Source organism: Gallus gallus, chromosome 34, assembly GCF_016699485.2.
Source record: "Gallus gallus isolate bGalGal1 chromosome 34, bGalGal1.mat.broiler.GRCg7b, whole genome shotgun sequence".
NCBI lineage: Eukaryota > Metazoa > Chordata > Aves > Galliformes > Phasianidae > Gallus > Gallus gallus.
The window spans coordinates 3,390,568-3,409,595 of NC_052565.1; the positions used below are offsets into that span (position 1 = coordinate 3,390,568).

A 19,028-nucleotide genomic window follows, 5' to 3' on the forward strand; every position below is an offset into this window, starting at 1 on the left:
CATAAACAGAAGGGGGAATGACATGGGTTGATAGCGATAGGACAAGGAGGAACGGTTTTCAAATGAGACGGGGGAGGTTTGGGTTAGATATGAGGAGGAAGTTTTTCACTCAGAAGGGGGTGACGCACTGGAACAACTTGCCCAGGGAGGCTGTGGATGCCCCATCCCTGGAGGCATTGAAGGCCAGGCTGGATGTGGCTCTGCTGGTCTGGTCTGCTGGGCAGCCTGGTCCTCTTTTCTTGTGTGACTAGTGATAGGACTAGAGGGAATAGTTTCAAGCTGCACCAGGGAACATTCAGGCTGGACGTTAGGAAATAGTACTTCTCTGAAAGGGTGGTCAGGCACTGGAATGGGCTGTCCAGAGAGGTGGTGGAGTCGCCGAGCCTCATGGTGTTCAAAGAGCGTTTGGATGTTGTGTTGAGGGACATGGTTTAGCGAGAACCATTGGTGACGGGGAATGGTTGGACTGGATGATCCTGTGTGTCTTTTCCAACCTTAGCGATTCTATGATTCCGTGATCTTTGGGGTCCTTTTCAACGCAGGGCATTCCATGATTCTGGGATGATTCCATGAAATACAGCCATCGTATGCACCCAGGGCCACGGGGTCTTGGGAGAGTTCCTGCGGCGTCTGAAGGCACGGACTCAGGTGTGAATGATCCAAATTGTTTATTGCAGGTTCAAATATCCCCAAGTTCTCTCTTTCCCACTTTCCCACCCCCCTTTCCAGGTCAAGAAATCATTGCACACAGTCGCCCCTGGTCGACTCCTTAAGCGTGCATGCAGGCGCTTATCCATCGGTGTCACGAGTTGTTCGTAGCCACGCGCTCTTCCTCCAACCAGGGTTGTTATCGTGTGGCGATCGTGTGGCTCGCTTGACTCATGTTTTTGTCTCCTGGAGGCATCCTTAGTTCTCAGCATTCCTTTCTCATGCCGTTTATCTATCTTGTTCCGCAGCTTCTAGTGTGAATGTTCTTTCTTGAATCCAGCCCAGTCCCCACTGTCCCTCTACCTCTGCTTTTCTAGAGGGAGCTGGCACCCAGGAAGGATGCGGATGGGGTTTTGCAGGCTCAGGGGCAGCTCTGTCTGTCCCGGGCACCCCATGCCCTGCTCAGCGTGGGTAGGGTGTTGGCGGCCTGCGGCGCGGGGCTGTGGTCCTTGGAGGCGGACTCCTGGGAGACTCTGGTCTGTTGCGTATGGGTGGCAGCAAACCAGATCGGCTGGTGGAGGGCTCCTCAGGCAGGCTGCACTCACGGTGAAACGGTGATGCTGCCGTCTCCCGAGGTTCTGCCTGCGCTGGCCTGTCCTCCTTAGCCATCTGCCTCTGCCTGAGTAGTTTGACAGAGTCACGTGGCAGAAACGGGTAGGGTGTTGGCGGCCTGCGGCGCGGGGCTGTGGTCCTTGGAGGCGGACTCCTGGGAGACTCTGGTCTGTTGCGTATGGGTGGCAGCGAACCAGATCTGCAGGTGGAGGGCTCCTCGGGCAGGCTGCACTCACGGTGAAACGGTGATGCTGCCGTCTCCCGAGGTTCTGCCTGCGCTGGCCTGTCCTCCTTAGCCATCTGCCTCTGCCTGAGTAGTTTGACAGAGTCACGTGGCAGAAACGGGTAGGGTGTTGGCGGCCTGCGGCGCGGGGCTGTGGTCCTTGGAGGCGGACTCCTGGGAGACTCTGGTCTGTTGCGTATGGGTGGCAGCGAACCAGATCTGCAGGTGGAGGGCTCCTCGGGCAGGCTGCACTCACGGTGAAACGGTGATGCTGCCATCTCCCGAGGTTCTGCCTGCGCTGGCCTGTCCTCCTTAGCCATCTGCCTCTGCCTGAGTAGTTTGACAGAGTCACGTGGCAGTAACGGCGGCCGGGATGCGTGGCCTTTGGTGTCCCTGGACAGGCTGGACTCAGCCCTTAATGAACATCTCCTTTCTTTGATGCGAGATGCCACCTGCCTCCCGGCAACCTGAGGGTGCGAGGCCTTTGCTTTCCACATGGCCGCCGCTCCAGCCTCATGGTCCTGTCCCGCTCCTTGTTCATCTCCGCGGAACCTGACGTGTTTTTTTCCTGTTGTTTGGCCCAGGTGTTCTTGGCCTTCGTTTCCTGCCTGGCCCTGCAGCTGCCGGCTCACTGGCTGCTCGCGGGCTTCAGATGTTCTCGGGACCGCCGGCAGCGGACTGAAAAGACAGAGCGGGAGGGATCTGCTTGAGTGGGTGATGGCTTTGGGGCCGCATCCTGCAACCCTGAGCCAGGACCCTTGGCTGCAACGCAGCCTTGCCCACAGACAGCTCACCGGCTGCCCCGTGGCGCTCCTGAGATCCGGACAGGGGCCAGCCCTGTGAGCTGATCCCAGCCCGGAGCCTCCAGCCTCACCTGGACGAAAAGCTCTCCTTCTGCTGTAAGCTTCTTCTGCTTCCCGAGCTTTGTCCAGCAGTACTTGCCATGCTGAAGCGTCTGATGTAGGTTGGCACTTCATCAAACCTCACTGGAATTGGGAAGGCAGAAGAGATTCACCTGAAGCCTTTGGCTCAGTGACAAGGGGCGCTCAGGGACTTCCCATCACACGGTGGTTGCACGTGCCATGGGAAGGAGCTGGCAGCTGCTTTACCTTTCTTGCCCCGGACAAGAGGTGGCAAAGCCCCTTCTTTCTTTTGCTTCCCCTCACCATGGAGATCTCTGGAGGCCTTGCGGAATATCTTGGGAGGTGGTTTGGGTGCAACCTGCTTCTGAAACCTGTGCAGAAGGAGCAGACACCGGCGTGACGCAGTGCTCCGCCAATCCTTTTTGCTGGCCGTGATGTCTGCTCACAGCACATTTTCCTGCTGCGTTAAGGCCACTCACTACTTTCTGGAGTCCTTAGCAGGGTCCGCTGGGGGTAGGGCAAGGGGAAATAGTTTCAAAGGGAAAGAGGGAGGATTGAGATTGGATGTACGGAAGAAGTTTTTGGCAGGAGGGTGGTGAGGCACCGGAACGTCTTGCCCAGAGAGGTGGTGGCTGCCCGGACAGTCAGGCTGGACCAGGCTCAGAGCAACCTCATCTGGCGGTAGGTGTCCCTGTTCCTTGCAGGGGCGTGGGACTAGGTGCCCTTTCAGGGTTGCTTCCAGCTCAAATGATTCTGTGGTTCTGTGCCATATTGTCGCGGGCAGGACAGCCATGGACACAAGGAACAAGTGCTATGGAATGAGGGCTGAGCAGCTGCATCAAGCAGCGGCTGCACCCACATACTCACATGGGAAAGACGACGAGGCGGCCAGAGTGCGTCAGGGAGGCCACCGGTGCCACCCGGGACACCAGCGTGTCCAGCAGCCAGGGGGCCTGCAGGGGGGGAGGAACAGGGAGGTTGTGGGACGTCCTTGTGATGGCTGAGGCCCTCAGGACTGGAGGAGCCCAAGGCAGGGAGAGCTGACAGCACCGCAGCACCTGCACAGCCCGAGCAGCTGGCCAGGTCCTGGTGGGCCGTGTGCGGGCAGAGCAAGGGTCACGGGACTGCCCGGGCCATGGAGAAACCTGCAGCTCACCTTGAAGACAGCTTTTCTGAATTTCTCCTTCCCAGAGAGCTTCTCAAGGAAGTCGTAGTAGTATTTAATTCCAAAGCTCATGCCTTCAAAGAGGAGCACTCCTACGTCCTTCAGGACAAAGGCAACGTTCTCCCCATTCTTGAGGCAGTTGGAGAGGAGGGACACGGTGCTTTGGATGCAGGTCTTCCCTCTCTGCCAGGTCACAGAGGCAGCGGCAGCCACCTCGCTGTATTTCAGGGTCTCCACCTCCCTGTGGGCTGAAAAATGCGAGGGACAGAGTTGATCCTGCAGTCGCTTTTCCACAGGCGCTTGCTTGCTTCCCTACAAGTGCTTCTTGCGGCCATCAGCCAGCACGGCCCCCACCTCGGAGGGGGAGGGAGGTCTCCTTCTGAGAAGGGAGGCGGTGGCCTTCTTTGCCCCGTCCGTGAAGCCTGCAAGGGTTCAATCCCGCTCCTACCTGGCAGGGAGTCCTTGTCGGACCCGAGGTGGTGCATGGCTCTGAGGTTCCTGGCCAGCTGAAACACGGGCCACCGCAGAGTCGCGGTCCCGTCCGCAGTCCTGATGTCCTTAGAGATGGTGTCGAATGAGCCGAAGGTGGGAATCCAGACCCCCTGCGAGTGGAAGAGAAAGCACGGGCTGCAGGGTTATGGGCCGGCTGGAGGAAGAGCTGGAGGGGGTCCCACGTAGGGACAGAGCTCAGAAGCCCTCTCCCGCTGCTCAGAGGCACCAGCGGGCAGGGCAGCGGGAGAGGCTTTGGGAAGGAGCTGCGCAGTCCTCTCCCTCCCCTTGCCCTCCCAAATGCAGCACAGCAGTCAGGGCGGAAGCAGCCTGATGGAATCCAGAGGCTTCCCGAGGCTGGGCTCGGCCCTGAGCTCGGAGCCCGCCTAGCACAAGCGATGCTGCCTTTGCAGGAAGCCCACGCTATGCACAGCAGAGCAATTTGGGCTGAGCTTCCTGCTTTGTGTGGAGGGGAAGAGTCAGAGGAACTGCAGGCTGAGCTGGACAGGGAGAGGAGGAAGACGACAGCCAACACACCTTCTGCACCAGGAGGTGCTCCTGTACGTAGGCGGCCACCGCATCCCAGACGGCAACTCGCTCTGGAGGGCAGAGGAAAAGCGGGTCACACTCTGCATCTGCCGCTTCCCGGCGCTCCTACTGCCTCGGGCCGGGAGGGAGGTGGCAGACGGAAAGTGTCGTTGCAGTCCCCAGCCCCACACGGAGACAGCCCCGAGCTGGTCCCCGTGCTGGGTCTCTCCCGCTCAGCGCCAAGATGGGCTGCAGCAGCGCTCCTGTGGTGGCTGTGGACCCGTGTACCTTCGGTGTTGGTGTCTGTCGCTCTGGAGGCACGCCTCGCTGCGGGGCCGGCCTCGCTCGTCCTGTTCCGCCTCGTGCCAGCGGGTTGCTCCGTGTTGGCGCCAGCCATGCCGGAGCTCATCCCTTCAGATGCGTCTGCTCTCGTCCAGATGCTCCTTCAGGGTGCAGGACCCACCACCGTGCACCGCCTTTATACCCCTCCCGGGTGGCCGTGTCACAAACGTTGCCGTGGCGACGCGGTGACAGCGTGGCCAGTGCTGGCCGTGGCCCATTATGACGCAGGACAGCGGCCTGCTGCCCGCCCCGAGCGGGAGTGCTGGCACCTTTCTGTTTTCTCTCTCTTCTTTTCTTTCCTCTCAGGATTGCGTTCCTCATTTCTCTTTAGTAGCCGTTGCCTACATTGATCTTCAGGCAGTTGGCGCGGAAATCACAACTGTTCCAAAGTACCCTTTACCGTAACGGTTATGATTTGTTGTTTTGAAAGTTGCCCGGCTTTGCCTGGAACGAGCCGATTCCTTGTCAGAAAGCTCCATCCATTACCCGGCATTGTTCCTCTGTGTCGCCGTGGTGACTCCATCGTGGCCACGTAGCCCAGCTCCCCTGCAACGCACAGGGCCTGGTCCAGCCTCACCTTGAAAGTCTCCAGGGACGGGGCATCCACCTCAACACTAGGTAACACGTTCCAGTGCCTCTCCACCTTCCCTAAGGAAAAGAAGATTTTTTCCTTACATCCAAACGAAACGCGCCCTCCCTGAGCTCGAAGCCATTTCCCCTTGTTGTATCGCCACAGAGTCTGCTACAGAGTCTGTGCTATTCTTTCCTGTCTCTCCCCTTTGAACGCTGAAGGCTGCTCTCAGGTGACCTCGCAGCCTCCTCCCCTCCAGGCTGCACAGTCCCAGCTCTCTCAGCCCCAGCTCTGTCCTTGCAGGAGAGCTGTTCCGTTCCTGGGATCCTTTTTGTGGCCGTCCTCTGGGCGCGCTGCAACAGCTCCATGTCTGTCCTGTGCTGAGGACTCCACATCTGGACACAGTGCTCCAGGTGAGGCCTCAGCAGCGCAGGGTAGAGGGGCGGGATCACCTCTCTTGCCCTGCTGGCCGTGCTGCTTGGAATGCAGCCCAGGATACGGTTGGCTTTCTGGGCTGTGAAGGCACAGTGCTGACTGATGTCCACTTTCCCACCCACCTGTATCCCCAGGTGTCTTTCTGCAGGGCTGCTCTCAGTCCTTTCACCCCCAGCTCATACTGGTAGTGGGGGTTGCCTCGACCCAGGCGCAAGACCTTGCTCTTGGATTTGTTGAACCTCATGAGGTTCACCTGGGCCATCTGCTCAGCCTGCACAGCTCCCTCTGGGTGGCATCCCATCCCTCTGGTGTGTCCCCGCACCTTACAGCTTGGTGTCATCCTCAAATCGCTGCCAGCACTGTGGGACGCCGATCTCCATCCAGACATGGAGCCGCTGACCACCACTCTCTGGACTCCATCCTGCAGCCAGTCCTTCATCCATCAAACAGCCCACCCGTCAAATCCACCTCTTTCCAATTTGGAGAGAAGGATGTTGTGGGGGACCGTGTCGAAGGCCTTACTTTAATGCAGATGGAGGACATCAGTGGCTCTCCCTTGTCCACTGATGCAGTGACACCATCACGGAAGCCCACCCACCAGGTTGGTCAAGCAGGATTTGCCCTTGGTTGGGCAGAAGCCATGCTGGTTCTCCCGTATCAGCTCCCTGCCTTCCGTGTGCCTTAGCATTGCTTCTTGGAGGATCTGCTCTGTGATCCTCCCCAGGCCAGAGGTTAGAGTGACAGGCCGGTAGTTCCCGGGGCCATACTGTTTACCCTTTGTAGAAATGGGTGTGGTGTTGCCTTTTTTCCAGTCACCAGGGACTTCACCTGAGCGCCACGACTTTTCTCGTATCATGGAGAGCGGCTTGGCAACCACATCAGCCAATTCCCAAATTTCCCGGGCTCTGTGGGAAAATTGGGCTCTGATGGGCTTGCTCAATTATCTTTATCCCCAAAAGAGTCGGAGGAGAGGCTTTAGCTTTCTTGATTGAAAGAAAGGGAGGTCTCACCTCACACCTGTGGGTCTCACCAAGGATGGGAAAGAATCCCTTTTATCCTGTCTTCCCGTTCGCATTGTCCCTTCCTTCTTTCCTCGTTGGCTCAAGTACGTGGAGGTTACAGGCTTCCCGGTGCCCGTAACGTTCCCCCTTCTGTGTGACCTATCAGGCCTGCACAGCACGTCCAAAGTTCTTAAGTCCAAGTTGTCTACAGGCTTTTGTAACTGAGATCTTACCTGGTGAGAACGTACAGACAGAGGGGAAAGGAACGTACTTGCAAGCAAGGGCACCTCATTCCCAAGTCTCTGGTTAGCAAAGGCATCTCGTTTGCAGGTCTCCCTGCGTAAATGATTTTATTTGCAAGGGCATCTCCAAGCTTCACATCTCTCGGTCTCTAAAACACAGTGAGCCCCTGGCCCCCTAGCAGTCCTTTTCCCTTTGCACTGGACTTCTTCCTGGCTAGGGGCTTCCTCGACACCGGCTTGTCTCACAGAATCATAGGGTGGCAGGGGGGTTGAGAAGGACCTCAAAGATCATCTGGTTTCAGCCCCCCGGCCATGTGCAGGGTCGCCAACCAGTAGACCAGGCTGCCCAGAGCCACATCCAGCCTGGCCTTGAATGCCTCCAGGGATGGGGCATCCACAGCTGACATCCGTAACCGGGTTTTCAAGAATTTGGAACATGGACTCCTATAGTTGTACTTCAGCGTTGGACCTGATTGACATAGAATTTCTGAAGTGGCCTCCACAATTCAAGTGATGGGAGGCTCCATCAGCTCCTACGGCAAGAAGCTAAAGATTCTCTTGAAAATAGATTTGTATTTGGTTTCCCAGAGTGTTTTTGCTCTGCTTGTTTCTGGTGGCTTGCTTGTTGTTTGTGTGAGTGCTGTTCCTCCCTCGTCAGATGTGTTGAAGGCTGTCTCTGTTCTTGTAATGCCAAATATCTAATGATAAAATTAATTTTCCAGAGGCAACTTGTCAAAATCAAGACCCCTTTCTCCGCATCCCCAGTACAGATCCGTTCCTGGCTTAGGCTGGGGAGATTTCTGTCCAATCACAAGACATGCAACTCCTGTCTGTACGTACAGCCGGGGTTGCCCTTTCCCGGGTGTAGAATATGGCACTTGCTCTTAGAGTCATAGAATCATAGAAGTGCTCAGGTTGGAAAAGACCTTAAAGACGATCGAGTCCAGCCGCAACCTAACCATACTACCGTAACTCAAACAACCCTCTGCTAAATCACGTCCCTGAGCATCACATCCAAACGGCTTTTAAACACATTCAGGGATGGTGACTCAACCACCTCCCTGGGCAGCCCATCCCAGTGCTTAACAACCCTTTCTGTCAAGACGTTTTTCCTGATGGTCTTGTTAAACTCCGTGTGCTTGGTGGTCGCCCAGCTCTCTCCCGTTTGGCTGGATCTCCCTGCAAGGCCTCTCTCTCCACCCTCAGCGACAGGAGCCAACAACTCCTCCCCGTCCAGTACTGACAGCAATCTTGCGCAAAACACCTTCTGTTCCTACATGCAAGGCATTGATGAAAATAGGAAAGAGAACTGGCCCTAAAACGGAGCCTTGGGGAACCCCGCCAGTGACCGGCTGCCAGCCGGATGGAAACCCCACCTACCATAACCCTTGGGGCCCAGTCCATCAGCCATTTGCCACCCACTGCATTCTGTTTTTGTCCAGCTGTGTGCTGGGCATTTTGTCCAGAAGGATACACAGATTGGTGGCTTCCTTCGGGTAGTATGGTTAGATTGTGGTTGGACTCGATGATCTTTGAGGTCTTTTCCAACCTGAGTGATTCTACGATTCTTCCCACAGTACCGGTCCCTGATTGCACTGCCTGTGCATTTCCTTCTTACTCTTCAGGTTATCCAAACCCTAAGCCTGACAGATCTTATCCCTAACCAATTCCAAAAAACAGCCCCAACCCCAACCCCAGTGTTAACCCTAACCATAATCCCAACCCCAACCCTAATCTTAACCCTAACCCTAACCCTAACCGTAACCGTAACCCTAACCCCATAACTCCTAGCCCTAGGAGTGACACTACAGGGTGACACTATGGGATGATACTGTGGGGCAGCACTTTGGGGTGACAATATGGGGTGACACTGCAGGACAGTGCCATGGGGCAGTGCTATGTTGTGATGCTACAGGGTGATGCTATTGTGCAGCACTATGGGGTGATGCTATGAGGCGACGCTGTGGTGTGATGTATGGGACAGCAGTATGGGACGGCACTCTGGGGTGATGCCATGGGGATGCACTATAATGCAGCACTATATGGTGATTGTATGGGGTGATGCTATGGGGTGATGCTACGGAGTGACAGTTTTGGGTGGTGCAGCGGGGTGACGCAATGGAGCACCGCTACGGGGCAGTGCTATGGGGTGACATTATGGGAAAATGGTATCGGTTGATGCTAAGGGGTGACATGGAGCAGCGTTCTGGGGTGATGCTATGGGGCAGTGCTATGCATAGTGCTCTAGGGTGACATTATGGAACAGTGCTACGGGGCAATGCTATGGGGTAGCACCATGCCACCAGCATGGGGATTGGGATGGCCAGCAGTGTGGTCTTGGTCACCGGCATGGGGATGGGGATGGCCACCAGGATGACAACGGCCATTGCCACGCAGGGCTGTGCGGGGGGCAGCGCCACCCCGTGGCCGCAGGGTCAGGCGCTGCGGACGGACACCAATACACGGCGACATTGCAGCGCACGTTTACTGTGGCCACGGCTGTGTCCCGAATGCTGCCGAAGGAGCGCTCAGTGCCCCCAGGCCAGCGCGTGCAGGCGGTGCGCGACGTGGCAGAGACGCTGGCGGTACTCAAGGTGGCGGTGCATGCCGGGGGGAACGCGGCTCAGCCCCCAGCGCAGCCCCCAGCAGCCGGCGGCGATGGTTCCAGTGGAGTCGTTGTCGCCGCCGTGCAGCACAGCGCGGGCGCACAGCTCCTCCCAGCTGTCCCCCGCCGCCAGCAGCGCCTCCAGAGCCACCATGGGTGCGTCGTGCCCGCTGCGCCCTGCCCACCCCCCCAGCGCCCAGCGCACGTACTCGGCGTCACGCTCCTCCGGCGTCGGCAGTGATGGCACTCGTGGGGGACCACCGCCCCCCAGGAGACCTCGTGACTCCAGGTACCTGCGGGGACAGAGGGCGCAATGGGGGCGCTGGGGACAATGGGGGAAATTATGGGGGCGATGGAAGCACTGGAGGCAGCGGGGGCATTGGGGTCAGTGGGGAGAACAGAGTGAATGGGGACTCTGGGGGCAGTGGTGGCACGGGTGTCAGTGGAGACAAGATGGGCAATGGCACACACCCTGGGGACACTGGGCTCAGCAGGGACACGGGTGGCACTAGGATGTCCACTGATGTCCCCACAGATACCAAGAGCTGCGGGTGATGGGGATGGACTCTGCCCCCACTGCCCCCCAACCCCCCCATGCCCCCATCACCCCTGATGTCGTTGCCCCTCACCGGCGCCAGGTGTCCCCGAAGAAGTCCCATGCGGCGGCGTTTTCCTCCACGGCCACCCCTTCACCCTCCACATAATCCCATGCGTGGGGCAGAATGCGCAGCAGCTCAGCGCCCCACAGCTCAGGGGGTTCCCCACGCACCCCCAGCGCCCCAAACAGTGCCACGGCCAATGCGCCCAGGTACCCTGTAGGGGGGTGGGGGGTGGGGTGAGCGCCATCCCCATTTGATGGGGACACCCCTCCTCCCCCCCCCGCCCCATGGCACCCACCTGTGGGGTGGTGGTGGGTCATGCGCCCACTCTCAATGCTCACCCGGATCAGCGTTGGCAGCTCCTCCGGGCGCGGGTACCTAGGGGCACAGCCCGCATCCCATAATACCCCACATCCCATCATGTCCCCCATCCCATCATGTCCCCCATCCCATAATACTCCGCACCCTGTATCGTGTTCCCCCACAACATCACGTAATATCCCATCGTGTCCCTCATTGCATAATATCCCCCATCCCACCCCATCCCATAATACCGCACGCCACAGTGCCAATGTCCCAGCTGCCCCCACAGCCCCACCCCCACCTCTGCCCCACATCTCAGCCCCACACCGCCACCTCTGCCCCACTCCGCCACCTCTGCCCCACTGCCACACCCCGACCTGAGCCCTATAGCCAGGCTGCGCATGGCCGCCCCACAGCCGGTGCCGGTGGGGTTGAAGGGGATGCGGTACCCGTGGGGCTCCCCAGGGCGCAGCTGCGATGTTCCTGTGGGGCAGAGCAGGGGAGGAGAGGGCGGGGGGGCGCTGACCCCACAGCTTTGCCCCCACAGCTTCGCCCCACAGCGCCCCACACGTACCTAGGATGCTGCTGGGCCCCGGTTTGCGGCCCTCCATGTCCTCCATGGCCGCCACGTAGCGCCGTGCCAACTCCTGCAGCAGCGCATCGCCCTCCAGCCCTGGAGGGCAGCGCCACTCAGACCCACACATGTGAGGTGGGGACCCAAAGCGACACCCCCAGCGCCGCCCCACACGTGTGGCTCTGCCCCCCCAGCTCTTCACTTATGGAGCTGAGCCCCCCCCCCGCCAAACCACCCCCATCTATGGGTTCCCTTTCTCCTCCAGCCCCACCCCACACTTCTGCGTCTGAGGCCCAATGAGTCCCCCCAGGTTCCCTCCTACTAATGGCTCTGAGTTCCCCCACAGCCCCCTTCACTTATGGGTCTATGCTGCCCCCCAGCCCTGCCCCACAGCAATGGCTCTGTGCCCCACACCTATGGGCCTGGGCCCCACACTGATGGCTCTGCCCCACAGCAATGCTCTGGACTCCACTGATGGCTCTGTGCCCCACACCTATGGCTCTGTGCCCCCCCGGCGGCGCTCACCGCTGCTCAGCCCCTCGGCGGTTGCGAGGTGCAGAATGGTGTCGTCGCTCAGCGGCCAATCGGGGGGGCGCAGTTCGATGCTGCTCAGCCCGCCCAGCGCGCGCAGCTCCTCGTGGATGCGCGCTCCCGCGGTGCAGTACTCCCACAGCCCCCCCCGGAAGCCGAGCGCGTCCCCGGCGGCCGCCAACAGCAGCGCCGCCTCGTAGCGATCCGGGGGAGGGCTGCGGTGCAACGGGGGTTATGGGGGGGTTGGTGGGGGTTGTGGGGTGCGGGGTTATCGGGGGGCGCTGTGGTGTTCTGGGGTTATGTGGGGGACAGTGGGGGGGTTCTGGGTTTGTGTGGTTATGGGGGGGTTATGAGGTGGGGGTTATGGGGGACACAATGGGGACACAATATGGGGGGGTTACGGGATGGGGGATGCAGTGAGGGGTAGTGGGGTGGAGGGCACAGTGGGGGTTATGGGGTGGGGGCACAGGGGGGTCATGGGGGGCTATGGGGTGGGGGGGCACGGGGGGGTAATGGGATAGGGGGATTATGAGGGGAGATAGTGGGGGGTTGGGGGCACATTGAAGATATGGAGTGGGGGGGTTATGGGGGGCGTTGTGGTTTTATGGGGTTATGGGATGGGGGCTATGGGGTTATGGATTTGTGTGGCTATGAGGGGGCTATGGGAGTCAGAGTGAAGTTATGCCGTGGGGGGTTATTGGCTGGTGGGTTACCGAGGAGTACAGAGGGGGGTTATGGGGTGCGGGGGGCATTGGGAGGTTATGAAGGGGCACAGTGGGGTTACAAGGTGGGAGGGCACTGGGGGCTATGGGGGGAACATTGGGGGGTTATGGGTTGGGGGATTATGGGGGTTTATGGGGTTATGGGGTTATGGGGTGGGGGTGTTGTGGGGGGCATAGTGAGGGTTATTGGGTGGGAGGTTATGGGGTTGGGGTGGACATTGGGGGACTATGGGGTTATGTGGGGCACAATGGGGTTATGGGGTTATGGAGTGGGGAGTTGTGGGGTGGGGAGGGCATCTGGGGGTTATGAGGTGGGGGGTTTATGAGGGGTCACAGTGGGGTTTCTGGGGCAGGGGGGCCATCGGGGTTATGGGGTGGGGGGAATCAGGGGAGCTATGGGTTTATGAGTTTGTGGGGTGGAGGAGTTATGGGGGCCATGGGGGTCACAGTGTGGGGTTATGGAGTGGGGGGGCTATGGGAGCTATGGGGGGGAATCGGGGCTCTGGGGTTATGGGATGGGCTAGGGGAGCTAGGGGGCAGGGGCACCGTGGGGGGCTGTGGGTTTATGGGGGGACCATATGGGGTTATGGGGTGTGGGGGGGGTTATGGAGTCGGGGCATTGGGGGCTCTGAGGTTATGGGAGGGAACAGTGGAAGTTATGGGGGGGGGCGCGTGGAGGGACTATGGGGTGGTGGGTTATGGAGTGGGGCTCTGTGGGGTTCTGGGGTGGGGGAGCAATAAAAGGTTATGGGGGGGCACAGTGGGGGTTGGGAGGGTTGGGCTGGGGGTCACAGGGAGCACAATGCGGTTATGGGGGGGACATTGGGGGTTATAGGGACGTTTGGGGGGGGGAGGGGGGCACTGGGAGCGGTTATGGGGCTGGGGGGGACGGGAGGGGCGGTGGGGGGGGTCAGGGCCTCTCACGGAGCTGCCACTCACGGAGCTGCCATCGCGGTGACAGCCTGGGACGTCCGTCGGGGGGGGGAGGGGAGGCACAGCGCCAGCGGGGGGAGGGGCGCCTTAAGGGGACCGTGCTGGGGGAAGGCGCACTGTGCCCCACAGCGCCCCCAGCGCTGCACAGCCTCAGTGCCCCATAGGGCCCCACAGCCCCCTACACTGCCCCACAGATCCCCATGTTGCCCCAAATCCACCCTACAGACCCCCGTGGTGCCCTACATCTGCCCCCTAGTGCCCGCACGGTGCCCCACTGCAGCCCCGTAGTGCCCCACCGTATCACTCCCAGTGCCCCATAACTCCCTGCACTGCCCCACATCCACCCCATAGTGGCCGTTTGGCTAAATTTGGATTGGACGTTGGGACCCAAAGAGGAGAGTTTGGTGCCCCCTGAAAGGGGGGAGCGGATCCATCACATCTGCGGGATGAAAATGACATTTCGGGTTCAAAAAAAGGGAATTTGGGGCCATCCCTATGGGGCTTCAGGCCCTGAATGTCACACTGGACCTTGGGAGAGAGAGTTTGGGGCAAAAAACTGCAGAGTTGTGGCAGAATAATGCAGGTTTGGGGAACTCCGAATGAGGGGAGGGATTTGGGGGGCAGAAGGATTGCAGGGATGTGGGGCGGATGTGGGGACACTGTGGGAAGGGGATGCAGGGATGGGGGCACATGGGGGACATGGGGTATGGGGACATACAGGGACATGGGAATGTGGGGCCATCACGAGATGGGGGCTACCATGAGGGCTATGGGCCACCACTGGGAGATGTGGGCCACTATAATGAATGGGGACCACCATAAGGGGCTGTGGGCCACCGTGGCACGGAGCGCTGCCATCTCAGCACATTTAATGCTGCAGTTGTGGTGGACTCAATGGAACTGGGGAAAACTCAAAGAAACTCAACCAAATTGGTAGAAAAGTCAGTGAAAATGGGCAAATCTCAATGACATTCGTGGAAAACTCAACGGAATTGAGGGAAAACTGAACGAGATTGGGGAAAACTGAATGAAAGAACACTCATTTGGTCGATGATCTCTGCCCACAGTTCTGTCAATAAAAGTCTGAGAGATATCAGGCGAAAACATAATGAAAGTGTGAAAAACACAATGAAAGTGGTGGAAAACTCAATGGAACTGGGGGACAACTGAGTGACATTGGGGAAAACTGAAAGAAATCAGGGAAAACCTCAATGACACTGGAGGAAAAGTCAGTGATACTGGGAAATAACACAGCAAAGATCACTCCAAGCACTGCAGACCAACGCGGCGCAGTGTGGGAGGTCTCCATTGGGGCCGCGTCCTTTGCTGTCAGCGCTCTCATTTCCTGTCCCCTACAAAATGACCCAATCTGACCCTTTTTATTGGGAAAAATAAATAAATAAAAAACCATGGAGGTCTCCTCTGATCCGGAGGAGCTGCGGGTTGGAGGGAAAAACCAACTGTCCCCTTTCCCACCCCCCTCCCCTTCCTCAGTTTCCCTTCTCTTCATTTTTCTTCCCTGTGGGAATACAAGGAAAACTGTTCAGAGCAGCAGCTGTGTAGCAGGATAAAACATCATGAGAACCAAGGACAGCTGTAGAAGAAGAATGGCTCACGGCTCTGACTGGATGAGCGCCCGCATGAACGGTTGAATAGTGTTTGTAGAATGCTCTGATGACATGTAAAGGTGGATGGGGAAGTTGTAGGGGAGGATGGGAAAGCTAGAAAAAGGGAATGTGTGAAGGTATGTAAGTGATGTGAGAGCTTGTAATAGACGATTAGATCGTTCACATCTGAGTCCGTGCATCAGATGCTGCACTTCCTCATCTCTTTCCCCTTTTCTTCCTTCTCCCTTCCCCCATTATATCTCCCCCTTACCCTTTTTCTCTGTCCTCCCCTTTTCTTTTTCCCCTTCTCCCTCCCAACCCCTTCCCTTTTCCTTTCCCCTTCTCCTCTCCCTTCCTCTTTTTCTTCCCCTTCCTCTGTGTATTTCCCATTTTCCAAACCTCTTTCCCTTCCCCAATGCATTTTCTTTTCTTTCTCCCTTTCCTTTCCTCTTCCCCTTTTTCCCTCTCCTCTCCCCTCTCCCTTTTCCCTTTTCCTTTCATTTACCCTCTCCCATTCCCACTCCTTTTTCTCATTCTTCTTCCTTTTCCCCACTCCCTCCCCCTTTCTCTGGGAAGGGAAGGTCCTGAAAGGTCACAGTGCCACAGGATGGTTGGGTGGGAAAGGTCCTGAAAGGTCACAGAACCAGAGGGTGGTTGTTTTAGAAAGGCCCTGTCCCCATATCCCCCCCGTCCCCATCCCTGCGCTGCCCCCTCCATTTCGGGTCTCCTCACCCGACCCACAACGAAGAGCCATTTCTGGGCGGGGGAGGGGTTCCCGCTGACACGCAGATCCCATCCGTGTCCACATCCACGTCCGGGCCTGGGGGCAGCGAGAGGTGAGCGGGGTGGGGGGGGGAGGGGCGGGAAGGGGGGCGGAAGGGCTGTGATGTCGAGGGGCTGCAGAGCCCCACATCTCCCAGCCCTGCAGCCCCAGTCCCACAGCCCCACACATCGCAGTCCCCAGCCCCGCTGCTTCTCAGCCGCCGTCCCCTCCCCCCGGGGCGCTCAGCACCGCCGGGAGGTGCCGCGGGACCAACGGCGTTCACAGGTCGACGGCAGAAACGCACCTCCGTACTCCCGTACCCCCACACCACACCTTCTTCACCCACCCCGCTGCGGACGGCCGCACAGCGCGGCGCATTCCTATGACGTCACACCAGCGGTGACCATGGCGGCAGAGGCTGTGCGGCCGAAGCTCTCGCGAGAGCTCGCGCATGAGAGCCGCAAGAGCTCATCTCGCGAGAGCTTCATGAGGTTAGTGTCCCACGAGAACTCGCCTCGCGAGATCTTCGAAAACTCGCCTCGCGAGAGTTCGTGTGCTGCCCCGGGGCGCGTTTCGGGTTGCATCAGCGCGGAGCCATGCGGCTGCGGGTGGCGGCAGGCAGTCCCGCGGCGCTGAAGGTGGTGGCGGCCGCACACTGCGCCGGCGCTCCGGTGCAGCTCTGCTGGGCCGAGCCCGGAGGTGAGGCCTTCCCCGGGGCCGTTGGGGGGGGGGGGGGCGAGGCCTTCGCCGGGCCGCTCGGCCTCCGCGGTCCCCCTCCCCTGACGGGCGCACCGTCCCGCAGAGCCGCCGCCGTCCCCGCTGTGTCCCCCATGGGCCCCCGCCCTGCAGCTGGAGAGCGGCGCGGTGCTCTTCTCCCCCAATGCCATCTGCCAGTGAGTCCGGGGCTGTCCGTCCGTCCACCACCCTCCCCCCCGCCGTTCCCTCTCTCCGTCCCTCTGTCCCGCAGGTACTTCTTCCTGCGGCGCGGCGAGCAGCCCACCGACCTGACCACCCAATGGCTGGAGTGGGAGGCCACCGAGCTGCAGGTGAGGGCCGGGCGGCGGGGCGGGGCCGCTGTGCGGCACGGCCGTGACCGCCCGTCTGCCCGCAGCCTGCCGCGCTGGCGGCCCTGTATGCCCACCTGGTGCACGGCCGAACGGGCGTGGAGGCGCTGGGGGAACCGCTGGGCCACATCGAGCGGAGCTTGGTGGGGAGAGGCACGGCGTACCTGGCCGGGGTGAGTGGGGCTGTCCCATGCGTTTGTGGGGAACGCAGCGCGGAGCCGGGGCCACCTTGGGGCACAGCTCCACTCCTTTGTGCTGCAGGACACTGAGTCGGTAGCGGATGTGGTGGTGTGGAGCACGCTGTTCCCTGTGCTCCGAGACGAAGCCATCCCTGCAGGTAAGAGCTGGGTGGTGCCGCTATTCCTCTGCACTCCCTGGCATCCTGGAGAGCTGCAGGGCTAGGAGCTGCGGAGTTGTAGGATTGCAGGTCCTACTTTCTCTCTTCTACATGAAGCCCCTTTTCCAGGGGGGCTGGGGGGTGGCCTGGGGGTCTCTGGCGTTGCTGGATTGCCGTCATGCTGCTTTGTCCCCCCCCTCCCCCTGACAGCTGAGCCGCTGCAGAGCTGGTTCCGGAGCATGACGTTCTCAGAGGCGTGCAGGAATGCTGCTGACACTGTGCTGCTGCCACGGCACCTGCAGGAATTCACAGCCTGCCTACAGAAGCTGCCCCTGCCACGCCCACCACCAGACACGGCCCCAGGCTGTGAGGTATGGGCCTGGTGTGGGAGCATGGTGCTGTGCACATCCCCCCCCCAGTGCTTAGCCATCCCCCCTGCAGGAGGATGACGTATCGGAGCGGGCGCTGACGGAGGAGGATATGGCAGCGGCTGTGGATGCCTGGACTCGTGGTGCTGCCGCGCTGCCCAAACCCTGGCGGCCTCCAAAACCTGTGTGAGTACCATTATGGGGCTGGGGGGGGACCCATGGCGCTCCGAGCTGCGACGGCACAGTCTGAAGGGCTTTGTGCGGCACAGGTTGCCAGTGGAGGGCATGAGGAACGTGCTGATCACCAGCGCCTTGCCCTACGTCAACAACGTGCCCCACCTGGGCAACATCATTGGCTGTGTCCTCAGCGCTGACGCCTTCGCCAGGTGAGCGGCCGGGGCGTGTGGGGAGTGGTGAGACGGGGGCCACCGTGCCCAGTGCCCACGCTGTGTCCCAACCCACGCCCACCTGCAGGTACTGCCGCCTGCGGAACTGGAACACGCTGTACGTGTGCGGCACCGACGAGTACGGCACAGCCACCGAGACCAAAGCAGTGGAGGAGGGGCTGACGCCACGGGAGATCTGTGATAAATACCACGCTGTGCACGCCGACATCTACCGCTGGTTCGACATCTCCTTTGATTACTTTGGCCGCACCACCACACCGCAGCAGACCGTGTGAGCATCTCCGTGTAGCGCGTGGGGGAAGGGGGTGGCCTGGGGCTCTGCAGCTCCACTGCATCACCATCTCCCCACTCTTTTCTCTCTCTGCCCATGGGATTTTCTGGGAGGGGGCAGCTTGGGGCTCACAGGCACTGCCACATTTCTACTGCTTCACTCCTTTTTCTCTCCTCCTGTAGGATTTTTTTGTGAGGAGAGCTCTCAGGCACCCTCTGTCTGCCTCTGCCTCATTCCTTTTCTCCTGCAGCATTTCCCAGCCTGAGGAGGGATGGCTGGGGCTCTCCAGCACCCCCTGATTGCTGCTGTCTTGTTTCTCTTTCTGTTCTCGTGCAGGATTTTTGGGGGGGAGAATGCACCCAGGGCTTTCTGGCACAGCTGGATTGCTGTTGCTTTGCTCCTTTCTCTGTTCTATAGGATTTTCTTTGGGTGGGTTCAGCACCTCCTGACTGTTACCTTGCTCCTTTCTTTCTCCTCCTGCAGGACTTCCCAGGGTGCTGGCTGGCTTTGGGCTCACCAACACCCCCTGGTTGCTGTCACCTCACTCCTTTTTCTCCTTTCCCTCAGGATTTCTTTTAGGGGGGCTCTCTATCACCACCTCACTCATTTCTCTCTGCTCATGCAGGATTTTGGGGAGGGCAGGACAGCCCAGGGCTCTTTAGCACTGCTGGATTGTCACTGCCTCCCTCTTTTCTCTCTCCTTCCACAGGATTTTATGGGGGGCCCTCTCCAGCACCCCCAGCTGCCACCACCTCACTCCTTTCTCTCCTTGCTCAGCATTCTGGGTGGGGGGGGGGGGGGGGGGGGGGGGGGGGGGGGGGGGGG

General features: G+C 59.6%; 3 protein-coding genes and 1 non-coding gene across 10 annotated transcripts in view; 1 reads left to right on the forward strand and 3 right to left on the reverse strand.

Moving 5' to 3' along the window:
• Positions 1 to 457: 457 nt before the first annotated feature.
• Positions 458 to 9,577, reverse strand: LOC121108114 (serine/arginine repetitive matrix protein 1-like). Its single transcript, XM_040654958.2, has 8 exons — positions 4,817 to 9,577; positions 4,538 to 4,599; positions 3,960 to 4,113; positions 3,503 to 3,759; positions 3,214 to 3,299; positions 2,593 to 2,717; positions 2,358 to 2,469; positions 458 to 2,161 (listed from the first exon to the last, which is right to left on the reverse strand). Exons 1-8 carry the CDS (start codon positions 4,935 to 4,937, stop codon positions 1,111 to 1,113), a joined length of 1,968 nt encoding a protein of 655 aa, XP_040510892.1. The 5' UTR covers positions 4,938 to 9,577; the 3' UTR covers positions 458 to 1,110.
• A 9-nt stretch (positions 9,578 to 9,586) lies between these two features.
• ADPRHL (ADP-ribosylarginine hydrolase-like) lies at positions 9,587 to 16,234 on the reverse strand. Of its 7 annotated transcripts, none has more exons than XM_025145461.2 (7): positions 16,103 to 16,234; positions 15,726 to 15,813; positions 11,726 to 11,946; positions 11,201 to 11,299; positions 10,622 to 10,701; positions 10,354 to 10,537; positions 9,587 to 10,017 (listed from the first exon to the last, which is right to left on the reverse strand). In XM_025145461.2, exons 1-7 carry the CDS (start codon positions 16,207 to 16,209, stop codon positions 9,648 to 9,650), a joined length of 1,149 nt encoding a protein of 382 aa, XP_025001229.1. In that variant the 5' UTR covers positions 16,210 to 16,234; the 3' UTR covers positions 9,587 to 9,647. The 7 variants fall into 7 exon arrangements, with proteins under 7 accessions (XP_025001229.1, XP_025001228.1, XP_046761003.1 ...); XM_025145460.3 differs by having other exon boundaries at positions 16,061 to 16,233; XM_046905047.1 differs by lacking the exon at positions 11,726 to 11,946 and adding an exon at positions 11,004 to 11,109 and having other exon boundaries at positions 16,103 to 16,151.
• Positions 15,858 to 15,926, reverse strand: MIR12286 (microRNA mir-12286). Its single transcript, NR_162058.1, has one exon. It is a non-coding gene; the product is annotated as a microRNA mir-12286 (primary transcript).
• A 118-nt stretch (positions 16,235 to 16,352) lies between the features above and the next one.
• The window catches only part of MARS (methionyl-tRNA synthetase), a gene marked incomplete at its 3' end in the record, with an annotated part of 8,234 nt that continues 5,558 nt past the window's right edge, over positions 16,353 to 19,028 (forward strand). Inside the window, 9 exon segments of the mRNA NM_001257372.2 lie at positions 16,353 to 16,455; positions 16,559 to 16,649; positions 16,724 to 16,802; positions 16,868 to 16,993; positions 17,082 to 17,157; positions 17,368 to 17,528; positions 17,599 to 17,711; positions 17,795 to 17,911; positions 18,000 to 18,201. Of these exon segments, the coding sequence (NP_001244301.2) occupies positions 16,353 to 16,455; positions 16,559 to 16,649; positions 16,724 to 16,802; positions 16,868 to 16,993; positions 17,082 to 17,157; positions 17,368 to 17,528; positions 17,599 to 17,711; positions 17,795 to 17,911; positions 18,000 to 18,201 (1,068 nt within the window).

What these genes read in the sequence shown, in the direction of transcription:
- LOC121108114 (XM_040654958.2), bottom strand. Translation starts at nt 4,937, where the DNA reads ATGAGCTCCGGCATGGCTGGCGCCAACACGGAGCAACCCGCTGGCACG. An exon ending in CGACAAGGACTCCCTGCCAG is followed by an intron (nt 3,760 to 3,959) that starts GTAGGAGCGGGA and finishes CGCATTTTTCAG; the next exon opens with CCCACAGGGAGGTGGAGACC. An exon ending in AAGGAGAGCTTTTCGTCCAG is followed by an intron (nt 2,162 to 2,357) that starts GTGAGGCTGGAG and finishes CTGTCTTTTCAG; the next exon opens with TCCGCTGCCGGCGGTCCCGA.
- ADPRHL (XM_025145460.3), bottom strand. Translation starts at nt 16,209, where the DNA reads ATGCGCGAGCTCTCGCGAGAGCTTCGGCCGCACAGCCTCTGCCGCCAT. An exon ending in CGCCGAGGGGCTGAGCAGCG is followed by an intron (nt 11,300 to 11,725) that starts GTGAGCGCCGCC and finishes GCTGCCCTCCAG; the next exon opens with GGCTGGAGGGCGATGCGCTG. An exon ending in GACCCACCACCACCCCACAG is followed by an intron (nt 10,538 to 10,621) that starts GTGGGTGCCATG and finishes ACCCCCCTACAG; the next exon opens with GGTACCTGGGCGCATTGGCC.